Here is a 27,100-nt window from a genome sequence, read left to right as displayed (position 1 = left end):
TTAGAAAATGGCATCGCTATCACAGCTCGTTTCTTGTACGTCGAAAAGACAGCACCACGTCAACTAACCTCCGATATTTTTGGTGTGACATTTCTGGTAGTTGGGATAAATCATTGATAAATATTGAGGAATCACTATCAGTTGCTTAAATTAAATGGGTATTAGTAGAAAATTAGACAAGCAATGAGGAAATTAGTGAAAATAACAGTTTATATAGCATTACTAATAATTACACTTCACGCCAACTATATGAAAATAACATAAACATCACATATATTAGGATAATAAAGCCTATAATTTTTGCCGAAAAATATATATTCCAAAATACACTTGTCTAAAACTATAAGTGTCCTTGCTGTTACGATTTAAAACACAACACTCAAAACAAATCAAACAGTTACACAGATTGCAGCCTGTCAGTGTCACCATGTTGAGAATGGGGCTTATCTGTGCAAGAAATGATAGGAAAAAAACAAGATTAGTAAAGATTCGATAAATGTCAATTCTTGAATGATTCATGTAAGGGGGCTACAAAAGTGTGTGTTGTTTGGAAGCATTAAACACCTTTGATTCGATTCATAACTGACTCGTTGTCCAGATTGAATCGATCATCAGCCTCGAGTCCATCCGACAAGGTCCGAGCTCAGCGGTTAAAACCATCAGGAAAACCCCCTGTAAAATGATGCGATAATTGATGATTAAGGCGACAAGTTGATGGTGGAAGATGCGACGAAACACTTAAGATAATGTTTCTAGAGAGAATTAGTGGCATGACCGTACGATCACATGTGGACTGGCTTATTTTTTTAACAGTTAAAAGGGAAGCAGACTTTTTACCAGTTTTATGGAGTGCATGAGCTTGGTGTCTGGTGACGCACCACCAGAAGAGCCTCGTCAGAATCGGGCATCCTCTGTTCTCGGTTTAGATAACAAGTAGGGCGGGCTCTCCAGTTTCAGCTTTAGGCATTATGTAAAAGATGAAGAGAGCTTTTGATGGATGATGATGATCACAATCTGCAAGGAAGATATGCATCTGTTGCAAAGAACTCCTTCAGATTTCTTAAAATTCCTTTGTCGTAAGGGTTAATAAATTGTGCGTCGGGATGGGGCTGGCCTGTACAATATAATAACGCGACTAAGAACTGGCAATGGTGTGAACTAAGTAAGTTCAACTAAAGCATATATGCATTTAACAAGAGACGCCCGAGAAAAATTGCAGTAACTTACCTTCATGGGGTACGACTTTACTCCGGAATTCTGGATAATTTTTCCAATTTATCTGCAATAATTTGTACAGATCAACTATATATGTGCACGTTTTGTTCTTATCAATTTCCAGCATCAAGCATGTTACTTCTGTAACTGTTATAATGCAGACAACCTAAGTAATAATTATTCTCATGTGACAAGAAAGCAAGCAAGTAATGCCAACTGCAAACCACTTGAGCAATTCATAGATCATCTTGGCCTTTTGCCATAGGACCCTTCAGTTTTTGAACTGCTGTTTAAAATTGAAACCCATTTGAAAGTGGCCCTTCCGGGCATCATAGCATAATTTTTTAAAAATAAAATAAAAATGGAAAGCATGCACCATATATATCCAGAACCCGAAATATAGTTGATCTATCTAATCAAGATCTGCTCAAAAGTTGCATTTGTAACAACAGGCTGAACACAAGCACAATTCAATCAGCTGCCCCCTTCTAGTTGGGTGGGAAATAAAGTAAACTAGCCCTAACTATATTCCCATTTCAGTCTTTTTGAGTGAAAAGCCGCTTTCAATCCCAAGTGTATCCCAACATCAAATGTCAAGGTTCATGCATAGTTTGAATTATCAAGCTCTACCAGTTCGTAGAAGCTGAATCTCTTTGCTCTAGCATGTTAATAAAGCTTACCCATTCATCAGTTTTGATGTTAAAACATGCGCAATGGACATGCCACATTATGAAAACCACCTAAGAGACGAAGAAGTTCTCTGTTAGATGAAAACATGAGCTATCATACAAAGATTTTGACTGGATTTGACAAATAAAAATTACAACAGTATTAGGACAACCTAACAGGGGTTACCTGCCAAACCACTTGAATCACGCAAAATAATGCGGTACCAACTACCAAGTTTCTGGATGTAATAAGCTGGAAGAGTTAAATCATGTTTGACAGAAACTAGTTAGCCAACGATCCAACCAATGCAGCAAAGACAATATGATGCTAATGAATGCATCAACTGGCGAGAACTGGAGAAATATGACTTACCTTCTCTCCAACAAATTTTGAGGTCTCGGACTTAGCCATGACTGTAGCTCAGAGGATTAAAGAAAATACTTGAGATTAGTTTGAGAAGAAAATGCAGAGGGATGTTGATAAATAAGGAGTTTCTGATAACTGCCACAAATATACTTAATAAGTTCTTAGCTATGCTAAATCCTAGTAATTCTTAAGGTATATCTTCTGTCCTCACATCTACACAAAATACTCCGCATAAGAAAAAGTAAAAGTGAGGTGAATGGTTTGAACTCACAATATGAAGCACACACTACAAAAGAAGCCTCAGATATCGCAAAGCCAACAACAAGCACGATAAAAAGAGCATGATTTCTTTGACCTGCATGGCAGCCATAAATTTCCAAATCTATTAAACAAATAATAACAATATGATCAGTTGAACTATAAACACTTCAGAAACAGTGATATATTGAACAACAAAAAATTAATAGGCAAAGCATGATGCAATTACCTATGCAGTTTCCAAAAGCAGGACAATGATGATCAAGTCCCATAACATAATTCTTGCAGTACCTGCAATATCTTACCCTCCTGTATCTACTAAATTCCTGAATAAAGCATACAGTTTACAAAGCAGAGAACTGTATAATGAAAATCATGCAGAATCTGTGTTTATCTAGTGTAATCAAGCTCTTTTGAAAGAAGATTCCAGTAGCTTGGCTCATATGGAACCCTATGTCTAGGTTTCTCCACCGCTTCATGCAGCTTTGTTGTGATACAAGCTAGCCAACATATATGTCGAATTTAATCCAATTGTTCAAATTCAGGTCATTGTTTAGCAAACTCTATCCATAAATGGGTTGAGTCAAGGGAAACCAATGAGAATGATTTGATCATAGATGAACTAAAGAGAACAAGAAATATAATGACCTAAGAACACTCTTATGTTACCACACTGTATTCATGCCATGCACTATATTTTCTTTTAAAGCCATTCTCTTCAGTTGGATAACTGCTAAAGAACAACAGAAAGCATAAGACCTTCTAAGATAAGTATTACCCAATCTGAATTCTTAGTGGCAATACAATTCAGGTTAACATAAAAAACTACCTAAGAAAATCACAATTATAAACTTTCAAATGATATCCCGATTCACCCCTGAATGTTAGTTATTGTTAGAATGCAATCTGCAGAACAAAACTAAAAGCAAATGGAGCTGAGTCTGGACACACTGCATCCCAAATTTGGGAGTGTAGATGGTAAATGGCACAATAAGTATCTCTTTAGATAAGGATAAGAGAGAAGAAACATCATACTTCTTCAGCAGGGGACTCTTGATGTGCAACAGAAGTTGAAACTTTCAATTCCTATACAAAAACAATATTATATCTATAAGTTATGGTGGTAAATCGAAAAGCATAATAAAAACGAATAATCAAACTTGTGCCACCTCTCCATGGGATTCAATTTCATTGATAGAATTCCGGACAGATAGGTGAGCGCAAGAATGATGGGTCAAAATTCCAGGGTCTGATAACATAATACTGCAACCAATAGTATGATGTAAGAATACGACTGTTATGAATAAATGATCACAACATATAAGAAACATACAAAGACAAACATGCTGAGATACATAAAATTCAGATTTATTGCATCTCTACCAAGAAAATGTAAGAATCATTGACTGGCAAGTAAGCAACTTACCAGCATAGGCCGATTAACACCATAATCATTTCAATGTTCATTACAATGTCCAACAAAGATGAAATAACTGCATCAAGTAAAGAAATAGCATTACTGATATGTAAACACAAAAACATTACATGTAACTGCATTTGTTAGGAAACAAGGAAAATATAATTACAAGCACCTTCCAACTACAGCTACATATATGTCAAAATAAATATTCCAACCTCAAATTTGCATCACTAAAGAAACTATTTAATGAGTCTCGATAGATTCCTTGCACATTCATCAGTGAAGATCATGTAATTTTCCAACTAAGCAATCACTTAAACTTTTACACATTTTGACAAGAACTTGAGCTACAGCTGTTAAGTTGAAGAATCAAAATAGGACCTCGGCGAACCACAGTTATGTAAATAGCCCATACGAAAAGAATGCTGAAGAAAACAAAAGCTGGCGCCGAAGCCCTCACTCCAGCAACCCTCTTGCACAATCTCCCCAATCCCATCACGAGTACGAGCAACACCGCTGCAAAATTGGATGAAAAAGAAGAAAAAATTCAAAATTATTGCATCCAATCGAAACTCGATGCCCATGGTTAAGAAGAATTATACAGAAACAGGATAAGAATTATAACCTGAGAGAGGAAGAAGGGAGAGGAAGGATGAAGCGGGGAGGAAGAAAGGGAGCAAAGAGAAGGAGAAGTGAGTAAAGGAAACTGAGATCAAAGAAACCAAGCAACTAACTGTGGAAGATTTGTTCCATTTTGGATTGTGGCGTGGGATAATTTCTTCTTCTGGTTCTAGCATTTCGTCAAAATTAGGGTTCCGATTCAGAAATCTATTTCGTTGCTTTCAGTAGTAACAGTACTAATTTGTTTGGGCGAAACGAAATAAATTTTTCCCGCAAAAACAAAAGTTTACGACATGTAAAAGTTTGGAAACCATTTGTTTTATACTCCATCATCCTGTCGTAAAAATAGTACAGTTTAAAATGATAGGAGTTTTAATATGCAATTGATAAAATAAAAGGGAAAATTAAAAAATATTGGAAATACTAATATTGTGTTAGTAAATTGTGCGAATGTATCTTTTTTGGAGTGATTGTTAAACTGGGAATTGCATCTTTCAAATGTTGTTGTTGATCATTCTTGATTTATATTTTGACTTGATGAAGTTCTAATTCTAGCCTTATCTCTTTCCTCTTTCCTCCTTGAGAAGAAGCCTTTGTCAAGCAACCTCAACATTCTATATCACATTTGCTCTTCACATTTAAACCCCAATTAAATCAGCGCAAAATCAATAATCTTGTCACAACATAATCATCGTCAGTTCATAACTACACACGTGGCCTGAACTAATGAAAGAATTAGATTATATTTTACGCTATTAATCAAAATAGAGCATGTATGTACCCCTTTTCAATAATTTCAGTAGTATAGTATGTTCCCATTATTCCACTAAACATTTTTTCCTTTTGAAACTCTTGAGCAACACTCTCATGTATTCTTGTACAACCAAAGCTTAGTAAGAAGGCCTCCAAACTCTCTTATCAAACTTGCCAATCTAATAATTAAGAACATGAAGATGAAAGAAAATGAAGGTGTTGGATTCATGTTGAATAATTTGTTGCTATTGCTTCCCAACAATTGACAGTGTTCATGATTTGATGATTCTAATCTCTTTTTATATTTACTAATAAATGATAGAATCAAATTGCTATGCCCTTCTAAATACTTGTTCCGCATCTATCGATAGATTTAAGAAGATGATATTAGGTTGCTCTTAGTTTGCCATCGATATTAATTAGAGATATTGCCCCCATATCTATATAAAACTTTGATTTATCTAACGTAAATCTGATTTCCATCTTTTTTATTTAGCTAGATCTGATTTGGAACATATAATTGATGATTCGGTAAAAAAGAAAAGTAGTCGTAAAGTAAAAAAGTAGAATGGACAGTTGTGGGTAAAATGGGGAGGTTGATTGAATTAGTAGTATTAGTAGTATGATTTTTTGTTCTTAGAGCATCCGCAACGGTCGTCCTTGCCGCTGGCAAGGCGACCACTGCTTGCCGTTGCACGTTGTCCATCCGTGCCAGCGGCAGGGCGGTGCTCTTAAATAAGAGCATGTCCGTGCCGCTGAGTAGGCTGACGTGGCGGGCTGCGTTTAGTCGTTGGCATTTTTCGTTTTTTTTTTTTTTTTAAATTCGAAATTTAATATAAAAAATTGTTTTTAAATAAACAAAATATTTTCCCATTTCCCAATAAATTATGTAATTTTTTAATTTGTAGGATTTTAATTATGTATTTTTTTATTTTCTAGGATTTTAGTTATGTATTTTTATTTTCTAGGATTTAATTATGTAACTTTTATATTTTAATGTATTTTTATATTGTAGAAATATTTTTAGTAATTGAAGTATTTAAATTGAATAATAGAATGGTGGAACCCTTGAGCTTGTCCTTGTGGAAGACCATGGATGTGGGTGTTGTGCTCTTGTTTAAGGACATGGAGTAAAAGTGGGTACGGGTCCACCTCCGTGCTTTTAAATAAGAACACGGATGGGGATGCTCTAAGATAGTCAGGGAGGACTGGGAGTTGGGCTTTACCTCTAAAGAAACAAGGTTGAATTTGATGTTAATAATTTCATACTAGTAAGCAGTGGTGGATCTATGATATAAAAATGGAAATGGCAGAATATATATTATGGGTTTAGTTTAAGACAAACATTGCTATTTTTTTGATACTTCTGGGTGGTGGGAAGCAAATGGAGGTGGCGGATATGGAAATTTTATGACCGAATAAGTGAAAATTAGTCGCACCGAGGGAGCAGCCGACCCCTTCCCCCTGTATTTGCCACTGCTATTAAGTGATTCAATTCATTTAAACCTTAATAAACTATAAAACATGGGTTAAACACGAGTAATGGAGCATTACCAATTACTAATGTGTGACTATTAATTTGCCTCTGAGAACCGTAATGGAGCATTATTACTAATGTGTGACTATTAATTTGCCACAAGGTTCTCAGATAAACTAAAAGTTTCAAACATAGTTGAAAAGCTCTTCCAGTCTGTCAAATCAATAATTTACCCAAATCGAGAAGCAAAATAAAGAAGATAAAAAGGTTTCAATTTATACATAGTGGTCCGACCATTTTAGATCCAATATTGTTTTACATAAAACTACTTGAACGTAATCCACTTAAGCCCTCGCCCTTTTATTTAAAAAGCTATGGATTTATTCAATGGTTTTGCCATGTCACAAAATTGTGCAACACAAACCATACCCCAAACTCACAAGGCAAATTTTGTATAAGTAGTACTACTAGAAAATATTAACCACTTTTTTTAAAACGAGCATCTTTTATATACTAACAACCTTTTTTAGTCCGTAAATGTAGGAAAATTAAAAGAAAATTGGCAAGATAAATATATCATCGCATCACACCTTTTCTGTGAAAAGTACAAGAAACCGAAATTCTGCATTAAAAACTAGTAAAATATTGTACATCAAAATCTAGCCTCCAAAATTGTCCGAAAAAATTAATCTTCTTTACATCACAATGTACCATCAATCTGCAAACACTCAACCAATTTGGTCACCACATTCATAATCTGGATTCTGGAGCGTGTTAAATTTTCCTCTTCTTTTACAAATTTTCAACTCATGAATAATTGAATTTCAATTCAGAAAATAAAAAATTACCGTACACCACAATCCCCAAAATACCCCCACTCCTCCGCCCCCAGCCCCTCCCGCCGACAAATGATTCGCCGGCCCATAATTCTCCGGCGACATCGCGATATCCGGCGGCGGAGCATCGCCGCCGCCACTAGGCTTGAAGAGATCAATCGGATCCCTCCCGAAAAACTCCCGCGGCAACAGCACTCTCGAAACCCCAAAAATCGCGACGGGGTTCTGATCGAAAACCGTCTGCGTCACCGACGCCTGCACGATTCCGGTGTCGATTCCAACAGATCCGTTGACGCGGGAGATGTTGAGCGTGAAGCTCCCCGCGCCGTTCTGCTCCGTCGCGAGCGTCGGCTGGACCGGGTTCACGATCGATTCCAGCGAGCCGAGCGGGTAGTACGAGTGGAGCACGTGGAATCGGAGCACCGCCGCCTTCCGATCCGCCGCTAGGGATTGAAATTTCGCCGAGGGAGGGAGGTCGGCGAAGGCCTCGTCGGTGGGGACGAACATCGTGATCCCGGCGCCGCCCTCGTCCGCCTCGAATTCGGAAATCACGCCCGACGCGGCCAGCATCGCCGCCGCGACGTTGAAGTCGTGGCCGTTGATTAGCGTGCTGGTGATGTTGAGCCCTAGCGGGGGGCCCGTCTCCGAGGCGGCGAGATCGGGATCGGCGGGGATGAGGAGCGAATTGAGGGAGAGGATGGAGATGTTGTAGGGTAGGGTTTTGATTGGGGAAATTAGGGTTGCGTTGGAGGCAGGGGAGTGGAATGTGATCGAATTCGCGTCGATTGTGATGTTGACGGAGCCGGAATTGGCGGCGGCGCGGCCGGTGGTTTGGAGAAGAGTGGCGACGAGCTTGCCGGCGGGGGGGATGCGGCGGAGGTCGGAGAGGGAGAGGTATTCGAGGAGGACGTGGTAGCGGAGGACATCGGCGAGGTTGGGGGAGGAGGGGGCGCGGAGGAGGGCGTTGGGGACGGCGAGGAGGGTGAGGGAGGAGCGGGAAGCGAGATCGGCGGCGATGCCGGTGGAGGAGAGGAGGGAACTGAAGTCGGAGAAGGAGGGGTAGGAGGAGAGGAGGAGGGTGATGTTGAGGGAGGAAATGGGGGAGGGTAGGAGGAGGAAATAGAAGAGGATTGTAGGGGCAATATGGGGAATGAAGATTGAGAAAGCCATTTCTCAAGTGGAGTGGAGTGAAGTGAAGAAGGGAAGGGAAGGGAAGTGGATGAGTGTAATGGGAAATGGGGATAGAATCCTCTGCTGTCATTATAAACACAGCATGAGGTGGGACACTGCTGTCCCATACGACGCCGTATAAACGACTACACACTACACACTCATTGTATTTAATAAATTAAGCAACTCTTTAATTTACTCCCTTTCCATAATTAATTGTCTACTCGATTCGATTTAAGATAATGGAATTGGGCTCTATTTACTAAAAATAATCAAAGTTAAACGAATATAAAATGAGATAATTATTTGTGAACCACATTTTTTTCACCGTTAAAATTATGCTTTGGATTGAAGATGGTTTTCTTTATAAATAAATTGGATTAAGTTTAGCTAATTGAAATTTGGTGCTGAAATAAAAATCAAAATTTGCTCTCTGGAATCCTGAGACTAAATTAAATAGGAGTAGAACTATGTCGAATTTCAGATTTTCCTACTTTCATTACTAGTTTGTCACACACAATTCAAAGTTTGCTATTCGCCAATAAATTTTCAATTTGATAAATTGATACGTATCAATTTTAGAGCGAGTACATTTGCATGTTTTTTTAGCATCACAAATTTTCATTTTGCTAAATTATACTAGTACCATTCAAACTATTTACGACAATACGTTGTTACATGTGCATTGTTTAATTAATAGATAAAGTACAAGATTGCAGATGTAGTGGCACTGAATTGTACTTCTATGTTTATACTACTATTGACATAGCCCAAATAAAACAGTGTGAAATAAACTAAAAATAAAATTAGATATAGTTCCACTTATAATACGTCTCATTTTTGTAGGGATTAAATTTGGTTTTTATTTCAGCACCAAAAATTTCATTTAAATCCTACTATCACTTATAGTTTCAAATTAAAGCATGATTTTCTGTATAATTTCAAATAAATAAATAAATAAAATAATTACTAATTAATACTCCATTTTTAAAGATAAATAGTATACTCTAATTTTATTTTATGTATATCTCATATTTATAAGTACAAACTATCATTTTCTTAAAGCTTCGTGTTTGAAATTTGAATCTTGAGGCATGTTGAGATTAGACCGGCAAAGTAGCAGACTAGATCATACAACACTTAGGAGGGTATTGAAGTTTTGATGTTTGTGACTTTTAATAAGTAAGTACTAATGATATCGTTGTTATTCATTGATTTGAACATTTATTTAGCGTGATCATTAATGAGATTCACCATTGAAATGAATATTTGGGGATGACATTTTACCATGAACATTCGTGTACTATTTTTTATTTTTAGACATTTTTTAAGGATAATAGAAATACTTTTCTAAGAAATTAAACTACTGCGTATAAATTGTGTACCCTTTTGATAGGAGGCGGCGCCAGAGTCACTAAACCCTAAACCCTAACTTGCGACCAAATCCAGAGCTCTATATAAACGAAGCTCTCAATTTCCATTTCTGGATCTATAGAATTCAGATCCGTATATCGAAGCTTCAATTCATGGATAAGAACTTGTTAGAAACGGATATCTCATCTCTCCCCGAGTCCGATCAAGCACGAATTTCATCGATTATCGACCAGATGCAAACGCGCGACAGGTACAAAATTCTGTAATTTTAGCAGCAGCCTTGTTGTTAGAACATTTGAAATTGTATTTACATTGCTTGTTAATCTTTGGTTTTACTTGCGCGCTTCATCTGATTGTGTATTTCCCCCTTCCTTTTTTTGGAACAAAAACTTGCAAGTTTTCAAACAAAATGTTTTGGGTATGTGTGTTTGCTTTTGGCAGCTTCACGTTTTATAGGTTGCATTGGTTATGAATTTGTGCAACTTTATACATGAAGCGAAAATAAAGTATTCTCCTTAAAACCAGTGCATTTCTCGACTCCGGTGCAATTGGACGTTAAGGGAATGACATCTATTTTCCACCATCTCTTTGACATATAGGTTGAATTGGTTACTTTAATTTCGATATATTGTTGATTTAGAATGGCCTTATGTGTTTCCATTTCTTTTAGAATGGCTTTTGCGAATGATCTTCGGTAGGAAGGTCTGATTTTCTGACAAGAGTTAGAAAATGTTGCAACTCAAAGTTGGAATGTTTTTTTGCTCTGTTGCCCAACATACAATAGGGTAATGGGTAGATTTGAAGAGTCACTCTTATGTAGTACTAGTATGCTTCTGTTGTCTTTCTTGAGTTAAATCCAAAAATTATGCTGCTATATATGTCCTATCATCCAAGTATTGACATTTCCAAGCCTTAATTTGGTTTTCTGTTTGCTTATTGATGTGATTATAGTTTCAGAACATATTTCAATAGCTACTGGCAAATAAGTACTTATGTGTTTGAACAAGAGATATTTTGTTCCTTTTTTTGTAGTAAGTGATTAGGGAAATGTGTCAGCAACTGGATTATGGATTATGATCTTTCCGTTAAAATATCGTTCTCTACAAATTCTGTTAAGTAATTATGTTGCATTTCGTCAAGAGTAGCTTGCTCAAAAATGTACTTCTGCAACTCCTAATCACATGGAAATTCCTCAAGAAGTGATCTTCTTTTGCTGCTGAAGTTGATTATATTTGTTTTTTATGGTTCTACCACAAGTTATTCGAGCCTTGCTTTGCCTATCTTAACAGTGTAATTTTCCTTTTAAAGAATTCTCACTGCATTATTAGTGCTAGTAACAACTAACAACTGTATTGCTTGCACTGGTTATTTGGGCTTTTCAGCTGATGAATCCTTTGTTGGCCTCTCTGCAGCCTTGGTTTGTATAGCAAGCTTTCACAAAGATGCTTCGATGACTGCGTAACTTCCTTCTACCGTAAAACTTTAGGCAAGCAAGAAGAAATTTGTGTGAGGAGATGCACGGAGAAGTTCTTGAGGCTCTCAACAAGGGTGGCGACGAGGTTTGCTGAACTCAACCAAGATGGATCGCCACAATAGTCGAAAGTTTTGAGATAAGCAAGACGTAATATGTGCAAAAAATTCTTCCACCCTAAGACAATGAGGGTGGCAGCCTCCTCGACTAGAGATTTACTGAACTCATTGATGCTCATTCTTACTCTCCAATTCATTTTGGAACCAACACAATCCTTCAAGGTTACAGATATTATTGACTTGAGAAACGAAAGTAGTTCAATAGCGTAGAGGAGTCGTCATTTGTTTCTGTATGTAATTGCAAATGATTAAAGTTTATACTACTATTTTGTAGAATTATGGGGTAGTTTTTTTATAGTTTTCTCATTGCAATATAATTTTTTCACTTATTTAATTAAAATACTACTAATTTGGTTTCGCGTAAGCTCATGAGACCGAAGGAGTATATAGCTACAGCTACACAATAATTACGAAATAGTATTCCATCCGTGTTATGATAGATGTCATATTTTTATTTTTAGTTTGTCCCACAAAAGATGTTATATTTTCATTATTAAAAAAAGTTTTCTCTCATATTAATATAAAATTTATATTTTTTCTCACCGTTTAACGCATAAAACCTCCTAAAACTGCGTGCCCTCCCATAAATGTAACATCTTGTAACATCTTTTGTGAGACGGGAGTACTAATTAAATATTAATAAATAAAAAATGTAGTACTAGTATTTAATTGATACAGCGGTTTTTGTTTTATCTTAATCAACAAATACAAAACAAATGATAGTAATGAATTACTTCAATACATACCATTCATATCAAACGTTTGGTACATTTCGAAAAGAGAAATCCAAGATTTGAAAGTTACATTCTCTCTCGTATAACATTTTCTTCAGATTTATTGAAAAAACTAATTTATTATTGTTTGAACAAATAGTATTCTTTTTCATTCTATCAAAAATGATTCACTTTCCTTTTTAATTTGTCTCATCCAAGATGACTCATTATAAAAAATAATCCAAGATGGCCCATTATTAAAAATAAAAACTCATTATCTCTGCATTATTTCATCTCTTTTATTTTATTCTCTTCACCTAAGTACAAAATAAAACTGCATAAAATTTCGTCCCGTCTAAGGAATGAGTCATCTTTCTTGAGACGGAAGGAGTATTAGACTAGAGTCTAGACAAGTTTCATATTTTTGAAGGTGTGGTCTTATAGAAAAAAATTGCAACAAACAAGATACCCACATAATAGTAAAAACCTTGATGCTAAGAAATAAAAAAATGGAATGAATAACAATGAAGCATCCATAAATCTAAAATCTGTTTACATTTAAAGTTCCACATACGTAATCCACCTTTCAAGTTACAATCTTGAATCACGCCCAAATAAAGCCACTAGGCACTAAGAAATAGTATCATAAAATAGAGAATCCAAAATTTGATTGGATTACTTGAAGCAGTATGTATACCTACATTTTTCATAGCGTAGAAAAAAAGAGAAAGTGTTAGTACTTCAATTATGCATAAAATTAATTGATTAGGAGTTGGGATGCTTTGCTTACTAGGATCATTAGTAGTGAGGGCAGCAGTGGCACCGAAGTCACAAGCAACATCATCCCGGCCGTTGGATTGGTAATAAGCATTCATGGCATAAGCCGCGTGTGATCTAACGGTGTCCGGCTCAAAGCAGACCGCGCCACCTTCAATAGGCCCGCAGTCGAGGCTATCTAAGCCGCACACGAAGTCAATGTTCGCTTACAGTTGTGCATCCACTGCTTCGCACACACCATTTCTTCGTAGCTTCCGGTGTTGATGCGACGCATCTCATGATATGAATGTGTGTCGAGTCTTTAATAAGGATTATTGACAACGTGTTTTAACATCTCCAAAAGACATTGATTTATTCACAAATTTGACAATGTGAAAAATTAAAATAATTTAATATTCTAAAATTTGACCAAACTTTATGATTTAAATAACATAGGATGAATTAAAACTGCAGAATTCCGACATCATAAACGGGCTGAAAAGCCCGAAATTCTTTCCGACGTACCCGACTTCAAATCCTCATTAAAAAGAGAAAACACATAGGTTTCGAAGGTTCGATTAGGCATCAGCGGCGTTCCGACGCCGGAGTTCAAAAACTCAATCAATCTACGACGCCGCATTGTCCACTCCAACACCAATCTGATCCGGGTCGCCGGCAGAGGGCCAGCCCCTCTCCGCCACCACAATATCCACATCCCCATACCCGAGCTCGGCGGGTCGGACACGGAGGTCATCGCCGGGAGGAGGTGGGTGGCGGGGTGGTAGGGGAGGACGTTATGCGAGGGCGGCAGCGGGTTTTGCGACGGATGGGACGGTGATGGTGAGGGAGATGTTGGTGGCGGCGAAGGCGGTTATGATAGGACCAGGAAGAGTAGTAGTATCATCAGCATTAGTACTTAGTAGGGGAGAAAATTTGGTTTTTGAGGTGGGATTTAATTTTATTACTATTTGGTACTAATGTGGAGTATTTGATAAGTTTACATAGGAGTAGTAATTTGTATGAGGAGACGATGAGTGAAGCGGAGAAAGTGAAAACGTGACAACGTAGTAATTACATAGTGTGATTGTGTAGTTGCCCCCCTTTTAATTTTCTAGTTATGTGCTAACTTGGAATATAAAGCATGATAGTTTGATTTTATAACACTTATAATCTCCCACATTAGATAAAGGCACCAATACAAGATGGAGACAAACAATATTACAGTAGAAAACAAATACAACTAGATGGAGACAAACAATATTAGTATAGAAAAAACAAATAGTACCACAAGATGGAGACAAACAATATTAGTAGTATAGAAAACAAATAGAATGGTTCGAATCATATGTCAAATGTTACAAACTACCAACTGCGAGCGATATATTTTGTCAAAATTGAGATTTAATACATCAATCTCTACTGAGTCCAAATCCATACGCTTCGGCAGAAAAACATTTTGGGTCACCAACATCACTAAACTAGAAAATCTTCAGCTTAAACAAGGCTTCTGCAAATGAATATAAACCTCATCCAAAAAAAGTTATTTCATCTAAAGCCGGAAAAGAATAAAAAATAAAAGAACTATCCAAGATCCAGTTATTCATATTCCATTCCTCTCAATATCAGACCGAACAAAGGACTTGAGCTGCTGCAGTAGAGCGATGCAGTGGAGATGAGACAAAGACGATGGGGCTGTGTGGGAACGAGGAGGAGAATTTACTGTTCTTTCACAAGGCGATTCCCATTTTGCCTCCAAGTAAGGCAAGGCTCTCCATGGAGGAAGAGGCATTGAGTTCTGCTCAAGAGAGTACCTGGATGCTTCAACCATGATTTGAAGCAGCTGTTTGAGGTTTGGCACGGTGCCCACGTAAATGGCTGGAAGAGAACTCAGAACAGCATTATATGATTTTACTGCTCTTGCTATCTGGAAGTGACTTCGGAAGTCTATATCAATGATGTATCTTTCAGTTCCTCCACTGCTATCTTGAGCTATCACATCTACGAATTCATGTTCACCTGGATTTCCAGAGATTGAATGGAACGCTAATTAGCAACAATTTACACAATGAACATATTTTAATGTTAACTGAGTTGATCAAACGTCAGACAATAAATGCTTAGAGCATACAAAAGTAGATGAACATACCTCCAGGAACTTTTCCATCACCTTGCCATTTGGTTGCACATAATGCTGCATCATAACCAGAAGATTGTAGAAGTTTCACCAGAGAGTAAAGAATGCAGCTAGCGTTGCATGGATCTGGCTTCTCTACTTGCCAAGTTTCTGATATTGAGAGAATTGAGGATTTGATAACCATCATCAAATCCCTTTCGTACTGGTCAACTGATCGATTATAGAACTGCAAAAATGAATCTGTTAAATACAAACACAATACTTCAATAAAATGGCTAATTGCAGCTAAAAAGACTCGTTTTCCACTATTAACCTGTCAACTTCAAGTTGAACAGATGTGCAACTATAAAAAATCCTAGGGAGGGCCGGAGGGGACATCAATTCCCACCAGTTACATTGTGATCAAGTTGCTAATTGAACAATTCAATAAGACATAGCATAATACCAATTCAATTCAACTATGACATATTCAGAAACCTTGTACGCAAAATTCATAAGAGTAGAACAGGTGGAAAGTTCAAATCAAAAATCACTTTCTCAACCAACCAAATCTTTATAAAAGGGGGATTAAGGTCAAATGGTAGACCATCACAGTTAGGGAATCATGATTAGTGGTTATCTTCGTATGCTAATGATAGTAAATAAGTAGTTTTTCCTGGTTCCAACTTCCAACACACAATTCTGAATTCACAATGTATCAAAGCACTTTACATGGACATGTAAGTCATTGACCGATGAAACCATGTAACATAAAAATTAACCTCTTTGGATGCTTGTGCTTTCTCTCATATGGAACTCCAAATATCATAAACTACCTACAAACTGATGCTTACTGGTAAACTTGAATGTAAATAATATTCTAAGTTGCATATGAAACGATGCCTACAATTGACGTATTTGAATATACCGGTACGACGAAAATTGAGAGGGATAGAATTTCAAACAGCTGTTTGTTTTTATGAACGAATTTTTACATTCATTTGACATGTAAAACTATGTTAGGTCACAGCGATTACTCAACAAACTTGGAAAAACTATGTCTTCTCACCCTGTTTTCAAGAGCATGTAAAATCTAGCCTGAGTTGTGTTTAGAGACCTCTGTATATTGTAAAATAAATTCGAATTCCAATTGCAAGGAACTATCGAGGATTAATTTCGCATCAGCAAGCACTTTTGCAAGCAGAGGTACCAATTCCATCTCGCATTTAAAATAAAAGCAATCGTCCAATTCACCATACTCATCCAAGCCAAACCTCTTCCACAATCAATAACGCATAATCACCACACACAAACCACGCGCACCGTAACACACGAATAAATAATTCACAATAAGCAAACCATAAAACACACTACTCACCGAAATCCGGTCGGTGAGATAAGCCAAGTCGGATAAGCCGGAATCGCTGTCGCTGCTGCACCACGAGTCAGCTCCGGCGCTTCCGATCTCGAAAAAATCGCTAACCATAACGGCCAAGTCGAGCTCGCTTCCGTCACTCCGGGACGAGAACTCGCCACCGCTGCCGAAGCGTTGCAGCCAATTGTTAGCCAACAAATTCATTCCGATCGCCACCGGTGCTTGGCTACTCATTAAAATCCAGGCCTTGTGAAATACCTCTTTCGAAATTATAGCAAGTTTCGTATAATTTGATGAGGTTTGGCTCCCTTCAAATTTGATCTGGAAAATGAGTTTTGAGTGGAATATCAAAGGTTTATACCACGGAATTTGCGCGTTTTTTAATATAACTAATTGACTTCATTGCCCTTTTTGGTAGTAGTAACTCTTTTCAATTTTACAAATTACTACTACTCCATTCTCTCCTATTTTATTCAATTCATTCATAAAACCATGTAAAATGTGCAATATTTATTTTTGTGTATATAGTGTTATGCGGAAGATAAGCACTAGAAAGTGCGATAATATGTCACATAAAATAAAATCTTAGCAATATAATGAATCTAAGGAATTTATTGTTTTTGGAATTCATGTGATATTATGGAATGCAAACAAACTATATATGAATAAAAGTAATTGTATAATATGTCAACATTATGTTTATTTGAATGTATTAACAATGTCAACATTATGTTTATTTGCATGGGTGGTTAACAGTGTCAACATTGTTAACAATGTATTACTAACAATGTCAACATTATGTTCTTTTGAATATATTAACAAATCTTCACTTATAGAGGCATTTCGCAATCATGAACGAGATGGTGAAATTATTAGTAGCTGCATAATATTCTTGTTGTCCCATTAAAAATAAAATATTTTTTTTTTTGAATTGTCTCATTTAAAATAAAATATTTTTTAAAATGGAAATAACATCATGTCTACTTTTTCATCTCTTTTAATTTATTTTTTCTTTATTTGTTCACAAAATAACACTATATACAATCTTGTAATGAAAGGTAAATATTTCATTTTAAATGAAATGGAGAAAGTATATACGTAGATGATAAATATCTTAATGAAATTAAGGGAATAGTGAAAGTCATACAAGGGGTATGATAGTCAATTAGGTGGCCGGCGAAATAAATAGAAATTTAATGTATTTATGCAGAGTAAAGAATTAAAAAATGAGCGTATGAACGCGGCGGTGGATATCGATTCAAAAATGTGGGACGCGGATGGATTAGGTGGACCACGACCCAAACAATATGCTTTGAATATGGCTGCCCAGATACAATTCAAATCTGCGGCCTACCGCACACCTATTTATTACTCATTTCGTCGTTCTACTATATAACACACTTTCCTTTTTAGTTTGTCCAATAAAAAATATCATATTTTCCTTTATAAAAAAATTCTCTCTTACATTAATATAAATATATTATTTTCTCTCTTCATCTAACATACAAAACAACATATCATAAAATCCTCTGTCATTCTCCAAGTATGTCATCTATTATGGGACGGAAGGAGCACTTAACTATGATTGTCTATTAAGGTGTCGTTTGGTTATGATAATTAATTATCATACAATAATTTATTAAATATTAAGTTGTGAGATTAGTTTAATAAGAAGAGTAGGTATAACTAATTATCACATGATTATCCATCTAATATTAAATTGTAAAGATTCAGCCTCATGATCTAAACATAATACTACTACTTATTTAATCGTGCGATAAAATGTTGCAAACCGAACAACTTGTCAACTTCTATGAGTAATTACCAAGGAATAGAGTAAAAATTTATGTACCAAACACACATTTATCAACTATCAAAGCAGTGTAGGGCCATGTAGCGCGGGGAGACATATAAATAGATGGACTAAATTACTACTCCCTCCGTTACACAGTAATAGAAGCGTTTCGTTTTAAGCATTCATTTTAAAAAAATAATATTAATAAATAGTTAAAGTGGAGAAATAGTAAAGTAAGAAAGAGAATATTGTAGATAAGACTCTTAACTACATAATTCTTTCTCTTACTTTACTTTCTCTCCATTTTAACTACTCCCTCCGTCCCATAAAAGTTGAGACAACTTTTGGGCACGGAGGTTAAGAATTTATATTAAATAAATAGGAGAGATGAAAAAAGTAGATAAGATGAGAGAGAGTAAAGTAAATGATGGAATAAAAAAGAGTGATTAGATGTTTTGTCTTTTGTTAAAAAAGGAAATGACTCAACTTTGTTGGGACAGACTAAAAAGGAATACGACTCAATTTTTTTGGGACGGAGAGAGTATTTATTAGTATCATTTTTCCAAAACGAGAGCTCAAAACAAAACGCCTTTATTACTATGGAACGAAGGGAGTACTATATATCGACTTGTTGACTCAAATACTAAAATAAAATTAGAATAATAATTAAGCAATGAATGATGATTATTTTGTTGAGAGATTGTAGAGATCCCTTGCATGAGGTTGACTCATTCGTAATCGTTGACTCGAATAAGACGTTGCAAACGTGCAAATTGCGTGCATTTTTATTAGAGTCCGCCTCCGGTCTCATTCATATGATTATTTTTACATGTCTTATAATTGCGTGCATCATTAGTAAAAGGTGATTTTATTACTTTATAAAGCTTCATTAATAAAACCAAATCGAGAAACAATATCAACGACAACCATATACAATCATATAATTGCCCAATAAAGCTTGGGCTTTTCACATTCTTAAATAAATCCTTCAATGTGTGATTGACTGCACACGGCCCCAGTTGACTAATTAGGACGTCTATATATGCGGGCCACGAAATATCCATGTATAGGAGTCTCATTTATTGACAATATGAATTTTTAAAAATATTTAAAAAAATATGGATGAAAAAAATTAGTGCAACATGGGGTTTCATTTATAATAATAATAAATCAGGAATTCTAATTGCAGATGGACTAAAATAGGAAAACGACTCTTATCCACGAACGGAGTGAGTATATTAAAATTAAATATTGAAATAATATCACTTCCTCCGTCTATAAGAAATAGTCTCATTTGTGGACTACACAAATTTTAATGAGAAATTGGTTAACTAAAAAATAAAGAAAAAAAGTAGGTAAAGTGAGAAAGATGAGGAAAAATGGATAAATATGATAAAGAAACTTTTCATTTTTATAAATTCAACTACTTTTTGTGGACATTCTAAAATTGTAAAATATAATTATTTTTCGTGGACGGTGAGTACTATTTTCGGTCAAATTAATTGGTTGCAACCGTTGCCGTTCCTCCATCCTCTAATATGCGTCCAACTTTGACATGACACAAGTTTTTAAAAATGTAAAGGAAAGTGAGGTAAAAAAATTTGTGGTATTTGAGTCCTACTTTTAATTTTATAATATTATGTGAGAATATAATGAGTGAATGGAATGTGTAGTCCATTACCAAAACATTAAAAGTAAAATGAAATAATTAATAAAGAGTGGATCAAAATGAAAAATTTAGAACTAGTATTACTCCTTTTGGCACGGATTTTAATACACTATTGGTAAAGTAAGAGAGATTGAAAGAAAAAGTAATTAAAGTATTGCTAGCGTAAAATGAATCTCATTTTATTGGAGAGAAAAAACTTTTCAAAATAAGAAATTGCATATTCTTTTAAATTAGACTAAAAAAGAAAGAGGAGATACTTTTATCAGACGAAAAAAATACTATCTTTTGTTCCCAGGTTCTCCCTCCACTTGCAAAATAATTGGACATAAATTTTGGTGGAGTATACATAGATTATTTTTAACTTAAAAAAAAATATCATGTACTAGTATATAGATAAAATTACTATAAACCTATAATATTGACTAGATATAAATCCAACGTTTTACTAAAGTTGATGGTGATAGAGTGAAAAAAGAGTGAAGGGCATTTGTAGCACAATAGTGTAATACAAATTATATTAAATTATTAGGTACAAAATGGAATACAAATTGTATTAAATTATTATTAGGTGCATTAATTACACCGTATTTTATTAAAAAAATACACACTAAACATATTATAAATTGATGATATATAATTTTAGGTTATAAACAATATAGTGCAAGATAAATTGTATCCATATTGACGTATTACTCCATTTAATAGTAAAAATTAGTGCAATTAAGATGGGAGTATATTAAATAAATGAACAAAATCACACTAATCACACGAAATTTCTCATTTGCGAGCAACGGAAAACAGTTGGTTGGAGCGCTTGATCGGCCGCCGCGATGAAGAAGGAAGATATGGTCATGCTGATCAGCGCCGAGGGTTTCGAATTTGTCATCGACAACAAAGCGGCCATGCTTTCTCAGACAATCCGCAGTATGCTCAAAGGTCTAAATTCCTGAAACTGAAAAGTATCAATTATGTAATTCTTGCCTATTAATTCGTTTTTGGATGATTTTTCATGATGCTGGGGGTTAATACTTGTGATTGAGTTCGATTTCTGCGTTTTATGAGAAATATGTAGATATTGAGATGCGTGTTGTAAAGTTGGATTGGGTGTTTTTGTTTTTGAATCTATTTTTTGAGGAGTTCACTTATGCTTTGCGTCTTGCAAACGAGACAAGAGTCCTATGCATCTGATAATGATTGATAATAGAATCATGAATTCTTGAGATTTCTTCGTTTGGGGGTTTCAGATTTCTTGATTTTTTTTGCGTGTTTTAGGTGGTTATTACGAAATGGAGCACAGAAAGGTAAATTTTCCGGAGATAAACACAATTATCCTGGAAAAGACCTGCCAGTATTTTCATTGGTCTCATCAGTACGCTAGGTTTGCCCACTTCCTATATACTATCGATGTATTCAGTTTGAAAGATCCCGTCACTCGTTAATTTTCACTTACTATGTTAATACTGTGTTTAATCTTACTTGAAAATGTTTTTTTCCTTTTCAATTCATGTCTTCTGCTTTGGTTGCTTGGTAAGTGGGGTGCTTGGTAATTTGTACTGATGATCTTTGGCTACTATTACGTTGATGGTGTCAGTCCCCTAGTATGATCCTTAGAAATTCTCCTTTTCCTCTAATATGATCGTGTTAGGTACTTAGGTATAAGCAAATAGTCTATGTTTCTAATAAATGACTTGTTGGATGATTGCAAGTGATGCTTCATGTATGATAATATAGTTAGGCGGATAGTTTGTTTCTTACTGAGGCAAGCAAAGGGGGGTGGCCATGTTTTCGCTAATTTTGTATTGGTGGCCACAGTTGCGGTTGAGCAGTGGCTGTGACGTCAAGTCTAGATATAGTTTGTGCTTGGCAGATGCTAAGTAGAACTGTAGCTACTAAAGGATGTCAATTTGTTCTTATGATAAATTGTTGATTTTAGGTCATACGTACGAGCATACATAGATTATACTCTATACCAACGTATCTGGCACACATGATTGATGTAATTAGAACACTGTGATGATGTTCTCTAAGGATTGGGGCATTGGGTGAAGGTGTTGAAAAGCTAAGAAAGAAACAATATAGTTGCATCAGGCTTAAAATATCCAGTCTAAAATAGCAAATTCAGAGTACAAAATTATTTTTCATCTTCAATGATTTGTATTTGGGTTTTATTCTGAAACCAATAGCAGAATTCAGACATGTTTTGATTTTATTCAAGAGGAATCTCCATACATTTACAGCATGCTAAAACAAAAGTTTTTTAATTTTTTTATTTCCCAAATCCTTTCTAAGGCATTGTTTGTGGTGCTTTTGTTTGTACTTTGATAGTAAGTTAGTAACACTCTTGAATTGCTAGTACAACCTTCATAAAAAAGACTTCATATGATAAGCATCACTAATCGACCAAATTCAAACCCAATGTTTTCAGTTATAATTCGCTAATCGTTTTACTCGTTGTATATGCCCAGGTGTCTCATACTACTATTTTTGTGTTAGCATTATCGACTTTTGCTGTAAGGATGACCCAGGGGCCACATATCACTATTTTCTTTTAGGGTTTAAGGTCTAATAAAGAGAAGATTTGAGTAAGTCCAAACTGCATATTGTAACTATGGACTTTTTTGAGATATTGATTCAGAAATTTGAAGGAAAGATAAAGGAGGATTAAATATGTTAATGTCTTACTTGAATAAAAGGGTGCAATTAGTTTGTTTAAAACGGAATGTCATGTACATATGTTCATTTTTTGATACTAGTATCTTATTTATTTTTGAGTGAGGAGTACTCGTTTTACTTTATTTGAGTTACTTAATGGCATTTAGGGATTAAAGAGAATGGAAATTTTAAAATTTTCAACAAAATGAAGGTGTAAACTGGTTTGTTTGAGGATGGAGTGTGAGCAGCCACCCCAATTTACAGAATTATAGTTTCTCATTTCCTAATACATGGATTTCTTTATACTACTATGATTTATGATAATGACAAGTTGTCCTTTTGTTTATAGTGGCAAGGAAACTGAGTTCCACATTGAACCTGAGCTTACGCTGGATCTTATGATGGCCGCTAACTACCTCAACACCTGATCAGTCTCCAAATACCAGCATCTCTAGTACTATAATACTAACCCTTGTAAGTCCTATACTTACTCATCATACTACTTCATATTAAACTGAAATTTTCTTTTGATACATTCTGCAGTTTTTCATTCCCTTTCAAATTTGATCATTTCTATTAGCCAACTGTTCATCTGCTTATCTAATGTCAGGGAAGATTGACGAGGTGTTGCTGTTCATGTTCTGACATTTGACAGCCCTTATAGTATCCAGTTTACGCCTTTCTATTATGCTTAGCTACAGCCGGGACGTAGTAAGGTGTTGGTCACTCTGTTAGCGTAGCGATATTATATCTGCGAATATGGCACTTATACCATTCTGTTAAATGAAACTATGACGAGATATTTTAGTCAAAGTCACTGCATATATTCAAATCCTATGTAAATTCGTGTTTGTATGCCTTTTACCTTCTTGATTTAGAACTTGCTATATACTATTAGTGTTGCCATTTGTAGTTGAAATCTTATGAGTTCTAATCTCACTGTGAAGATGGGGAGATAGAATTTTTTTATAGGAGTAATTGGTAAAAAACCAAAAGTATATAATGCATGTAAAGTGTTGCAATTTTGGTTTTATCAAAAATAGGAGGCTGGCAATGTAAATACATTTACTACTTTATAGTATAAGTAATTAAAGGTTTAATTAGTGCATGAAGTGAGCGTGCCGGAGTGGTTATCGGGCATGACTAGAAATCATGTGGGCTCTGCCCGCGCAGGTTCGAATCCTGCCGCTCACGTTTTGCTATCTGTGTGAGTTTAATTTCATGAAATTCAAAAGTTGTGTTGTAAATAGAAAATGACGAAAGTTTGTTATCATACGCAATTGAATCGTGTGGTAAATAGAAGGATGATTTTTTTTATTTTTTTTTTATTATTGACTTGGTTTTGAGGAATGATGCATAGAAGGTAATGGTGGTTTACAATGTTACAACTCTCAAATAATTTGTTATGACACTTTTTGACATCAGCTTGTTTATTTTATTAGATTAATACATGGATTTCCACAAGAAAGGTCAAGCAAAGTAATATAATGACCAAATAAGTCTAATTACGTACTTGAATAGTTTTATGGTCTAACTATTAAATATATGCATATATTAGTACTTTTTAAATTGCAACTGTACTAACAAGAAGTAGTAATATAATGTGTAGTACATTAAAGAAAATAGCGATAAGTGAAGAAAATTATTGGATTTGATTGTTTTGGAAGTCAACATCTTCGTGGCACAATTTATGGAAAAACTTTTCCACTATTAAAACTGATTCATCTATGTTCCTTTTCAAAAAAGTTATATATACATCCTAAATTTGATTTAGATACCGAATCTTTCTTATGCGCAATCAAAGTCCCACGTTGATTCAGTTATGATATTAGATTTGTAAGTGTTAATTACATCTCATATATAAATGGTCCTACTTCCTTCGTCGACCAATACAATAGAAGTTTTGACCCGGCACATATTTTAAGGAAGGTAGTAGAAAGCTAGTTCAAAAGGTGGAAAGTGTATATTATTTTTATATATTAGTTTTATAATGGGAGTGAAATCAAGTTAGTGGAATGTGAGGTTGATTACAAAAGTAGTAAAAAGCAAATGAGAAGTTTATTAGTGGACGGACGAAAATGATAAAATGAGAAGTTTTATTGGTGGACAGAGGGAGTAAATATATATTTTTATATGTTTATGTACTATTTGAAGAGGACCTAGAAATTAAGATTTTTACCCATTTATTTCTTTCAACGCTAATTAGTAATTAATGTGCATAAAAATTTCGAGGAATGAGTGTAAAGTCATCAAAGTAGATATTTAGGTAGTACAAAAACTAACATAGTAGTACCACAACAAAGTTGGTGTGAAACATCCATTTTAAAACCTTCAAACTAGCTTCCCCTTTAATCAAACAGCAAACACCAATTCAATTTTCTTCTATTTCAATCACTCACTTTTCAAAGATCAAATAATAGAACATCATGGAAGGCCACATGACATTTTCCCTTGGAGATGGCTCGGAAAATTTGTATCTAAATATAGTAGATTTGGCAATTGTATTCATGATGTCTCTGCTGGTAGAGTGGATGTCACACACCACTTATTTGAGCAATTTTTCAGACAAACATAATGTCAGACTCGGTCTCATTCAGACCGGATTTTACATCGTTCGGATGGTGGCGGCCTACATCGTGATGCTGGCCGTGATGTCGTTCGATGCCAGGATCTTGTTGGTTGCGGTGGCCGGATACACTCTAGGGTTCCTGCTCTTTGGAAGTGGGGTTTTTGATCATGAGACTGAGTTAGGGTATCACAAAGCATCAGATCTTCCACCTTTGAGCTGCTAATATATTGCTTTGTCTTTTTTTTTTTTTTAATTTGGTTGTATATATAAATTTTTTACTGTTACAAGGACTTGGTGATCATGTGATCATTTTGAATATATATAGAATATATAATAATTTCTCACAATGCTAATGTTGTGGAAAGTGATTGGTTGGGTGGTTATTTTTAGTTGAAGTTGATGGCAATTTGGCATATATAAATTCTAATTCTTGTTTTTCAATTGAAGAATACAACTAATGTATGGTATGGTAGGTTAGGCAGGTAATGCTATAGACTACGAATTAGTACGAATTAAAGTCAAATGTGATTTGGAATTTTGAATAAGAATACTAAGGAATTTAATTTGGGGTGATAAATATATGATCAATTCATTATTGGATATGGATTCTTTATTTTAAGCGAGAAGTTATACGGTGGTTTCGGAAACTAAATTTGCAAGATTGGGAAATGGGCTATAATTAGGGTGAGACTCTTGTGCGAATTAAAGTCATATGTTCTAGAAATATAATGGTGATTACTGATTAGTTTGACAAATCTTTTAAGAATATTGCATTCCTTTTGATGGAATAGATACCATTGAAGTTTATGAATATTGCTCGATTGCATAGATACAGATTGAAGTTTATAAATAATGTTCGATTGTATAGATATTATCTGATATTTAGTAGTACATGAAATAAAAAAAAGTATTAGTAGTATCTGAGTAGTACTTTCTATGTCCATTATTAGACGTAATATTTCTTTTTCCGTCCGTTAGTTAACAAATACGGAGTATCTCATTACTTATTTTTGACAATTTGACTACGTGACATTCCACTAATCATTTCAAGTCGCATGTTATTACTATCTTTGTTCAAAAAAAATTTTTTTACTAGTTTTGCCATTTTGGCTTTCCACCAAAATTAGACTAATTCTAAAAGTAAAAAAGTTATTCCCTCCGTCCGCAATTAAGAGTCACACTTTGACCGGGTACGAGTTTTAAGAAATGTAGAAAAGTTGGTTGAAAAAGTTAGTGGAATGTGAGACCCATTTTTTTTATATTGGTTTTATAATAAAATGTTAGTGAATTGAGTTAGTAGAATATGAGACCTACTTCCTATTTATGGTAAAAATAAAGTGTGACTCTTAATTGAAAGACGGACCGAAATGGGAAAAGTGTGACTCTTAATCAGGGACGGAGGGAGTATAAACCAATACTAACCATACACATCATTCTAAATGTGGATCCCATAATCGACTAACACATTATAAAATTAGGACTAATCTTAGTACTAACTTTATTCCCATGTTCTATTATAAAATCAAACAAATTTGTAAAAAATAGAACATCTATTAGCGAACTAATGAAAAGTATGAATTTTCTAATTTTAGACCCTACCACATTATCTACATTACTAATAATGTGAAACCAAGTCTCCCTAACACCACTTTTACTAGTATTATTTTTCCTATTTTACTAATTGTGTCTTAAAATTTACGTCCAATCAA

At 35.0% G+C, this 27,100-nt stretch overlaps 5 protein-coding genes, 1 long non-coding RNA gene and 1 other non-coding gene across 12 annotated transcripts; 3 read left to right on the top strand and 4 right to left on the bottom strand.

Moving 5' to 3' along the window:
* Window positions 1-250: 250 nt before the first annotated feature.
* LOC125210636 (palmitoyltransferase ZDHHC12-B-like) lies at window positions 251-4,816 on the bottom strand. Of its 5 annotated transcripts, none has more exons than XM_048110181.1 (14): window positions 4,554-4,816; window positions 4,310-4,444; window positions 3,935-4,001; window positions 3,678-3,771; window positions 3,544-3,594; window positions 2,738-2,834; window positions 2,522-2,605; window positions 2,257-2,297; window positions 2,071-2,136; window positions 1,896-1,955; window positions 1,228-1,279; window positions 838-1,114; window positions 565-672; window positions 251-447 (listed from the first exon to the last, which is right to left on the bottom strand). In XM_048110181.1, the coding sequence occupies exons 1-12, from the start codon at window positions 4,723-4,725 to the stop codon at window positions 1,008-1,010; spliced, it is 1,026 nt and encodes a 341-aa protein (XP_047966138.1). In that variant the 5' UTR covers window positions 4,726-4,816; the 3' UTR covers window positions 251-447; window positions 565-672; window positions 838-1,007. The 5 variants fall into 5 exon arrangements, with proteins under 5 accessions (XP_047966138.1, XP_047966141.1, XP_047966139.1 ...); XM_048110184.1 differs by having other exon boundaries at window positions 4,663-4,816; XM_048110182.1 differs by lacking the exon at window positions 1,896-1,955.
* Window positions 4,817-7,384: 2,568 nt separating this feature from the next.
* Window positions 7,385-8,835, bottom strand: LOC125211678 (fasciclin-like arabinogalactan protein 4). Its single transcript, XM_048111571.1, has one exon. It carries the CDS (start codon window positions 8,783-8,785, stop codon window positions 7,604-7,606), a length of 1,182 nt encoding a protein of 393 aa, XP_047967528.1. The 5' UTR covers window positions 8,786-8,835; the 3' UTR covers window positions 7,385-7,603.
* A 1,351-nt stretch (window positions 8,836-10,186) lies between these two features.
* LOC125212552 (mitochondrial import inner membrane translocase subunit Tim9-like) lies at window positions 10,187-12,035 on the top strand. The gene is made up of 2 exons (XM_048112758.1): window positions 10,187-10,409; window positions 11,572-12,035. Exons 1-2 carry the CDS (start codon window positions 10,312-10,314, stop codon window positions 11,753-11,755), a joined length of 282 nt encoding a protein of 93 aa, XP_047968715.1. The 5' UTR covers window positions 10,187-10,311; the 3' UTR covers window positions 11,756-12,035.
* A 942-nt stretch (window positions 12,036-12,977) lies between these two features.
* Window positions 12,978-13,881, bottom strand: LOC125211270. Its single transcript, XR_007174487.1, has 2 exons — window positions 13,253-13,881; window positions 12,978-13,159 (listed from the first exon to the last, which is right to left on the bottom strand). It is a non-coding gene; the product is annotated as an uncharacterized LOC125211270 (long non-coding RNA).
* Window positions 13,882-14,510: 629 nt separating this feature from the next.
* Window positions 14,511-17,019, bottom strand: LOC125211444. The gene is made up of 3 exons (XM_048111241.1): window positions 16,710-17,019; window positions 15,365-15,578; window positions 14,511-15,234 (listed from the first exon to the last, which is right to left on the bottom strand). The coding sequence occupies exons 1-3, from the start codon at window positions 16,938-16,940 to the stop codon at window positions 14,819-14,821; spliced, it is 861 nt and encodes a 286-aa protein (XP_047967198.1). The 5' UTR covers window positions 16,941-17,019; the 3' UTR covers window positions 14,511-14,818.
* Window positions 17,020-20,927: 3,908 nt separating this feature from the next.
* LOC125212788 (elongin-C-like) lies at window positions 20,928-23,681 on the top strand. 2 transcript variants are annotated; one of them, XM_048113049.1, is made up of 4 exons: window positions 20,928-21,106; window positions 21,443-21,548; window positions 23,172-23,296; window positions 23,438-23,681. In XM_048113049.1, exons 1-3 carry the CDS (start codon window positions 21,001-21,003, stop codon window positions 23,248-23,250), a joined length of 291 nt encoding a protein of 96 aa, XP_047969006.1. In that variant the 5' UTR covers window positions 20,928-21,000; the 3' UTR covers window positions 23,251-23,296; window positions 23,438-23,681. The 2 variants fall into 2 exon arrangements, with proteins under 2 accessions (XP_047969006.1, XP_047969005.1); XM_048113048.1 differs by having other exon boundaries at window positions 20,930-21,106; window positions 23,433-23,681.
* A 253-nt stretch (window positions 23,682-23,934) lies between these two features.
* On the top strand, window positions 23,935-24,016 carry TRNAS-AGA. The gene has a single exon. It is a non-coding gene; the product is annotated as a tRNA-Ser (tRNA).
* The last annotated feature ends 3,084 nt before the right edge of the window (window positions 24,017-27,100 follow it).

This window comes from Salvia hispanica, chromosome 3 (assembly GCF_023119035.1).
Source record: "Salvia hispanica cultivar TCC Black 2014 chromosome 3, UniMelb_Shisp_WGS_1.0, whole genome shotgun sequence".
Taxonomy (NCBI): Eukaryota; Viridiplantae; Streptophyta; class Magnoliopsida; order Lamiales; family Lamiaceae; genus Salvia; species Salvia hispanica.
Note: the sequence above shows the minus strand (reverse complement) of the source record. Positions and strands in the feature narration are given on the sequence as shown.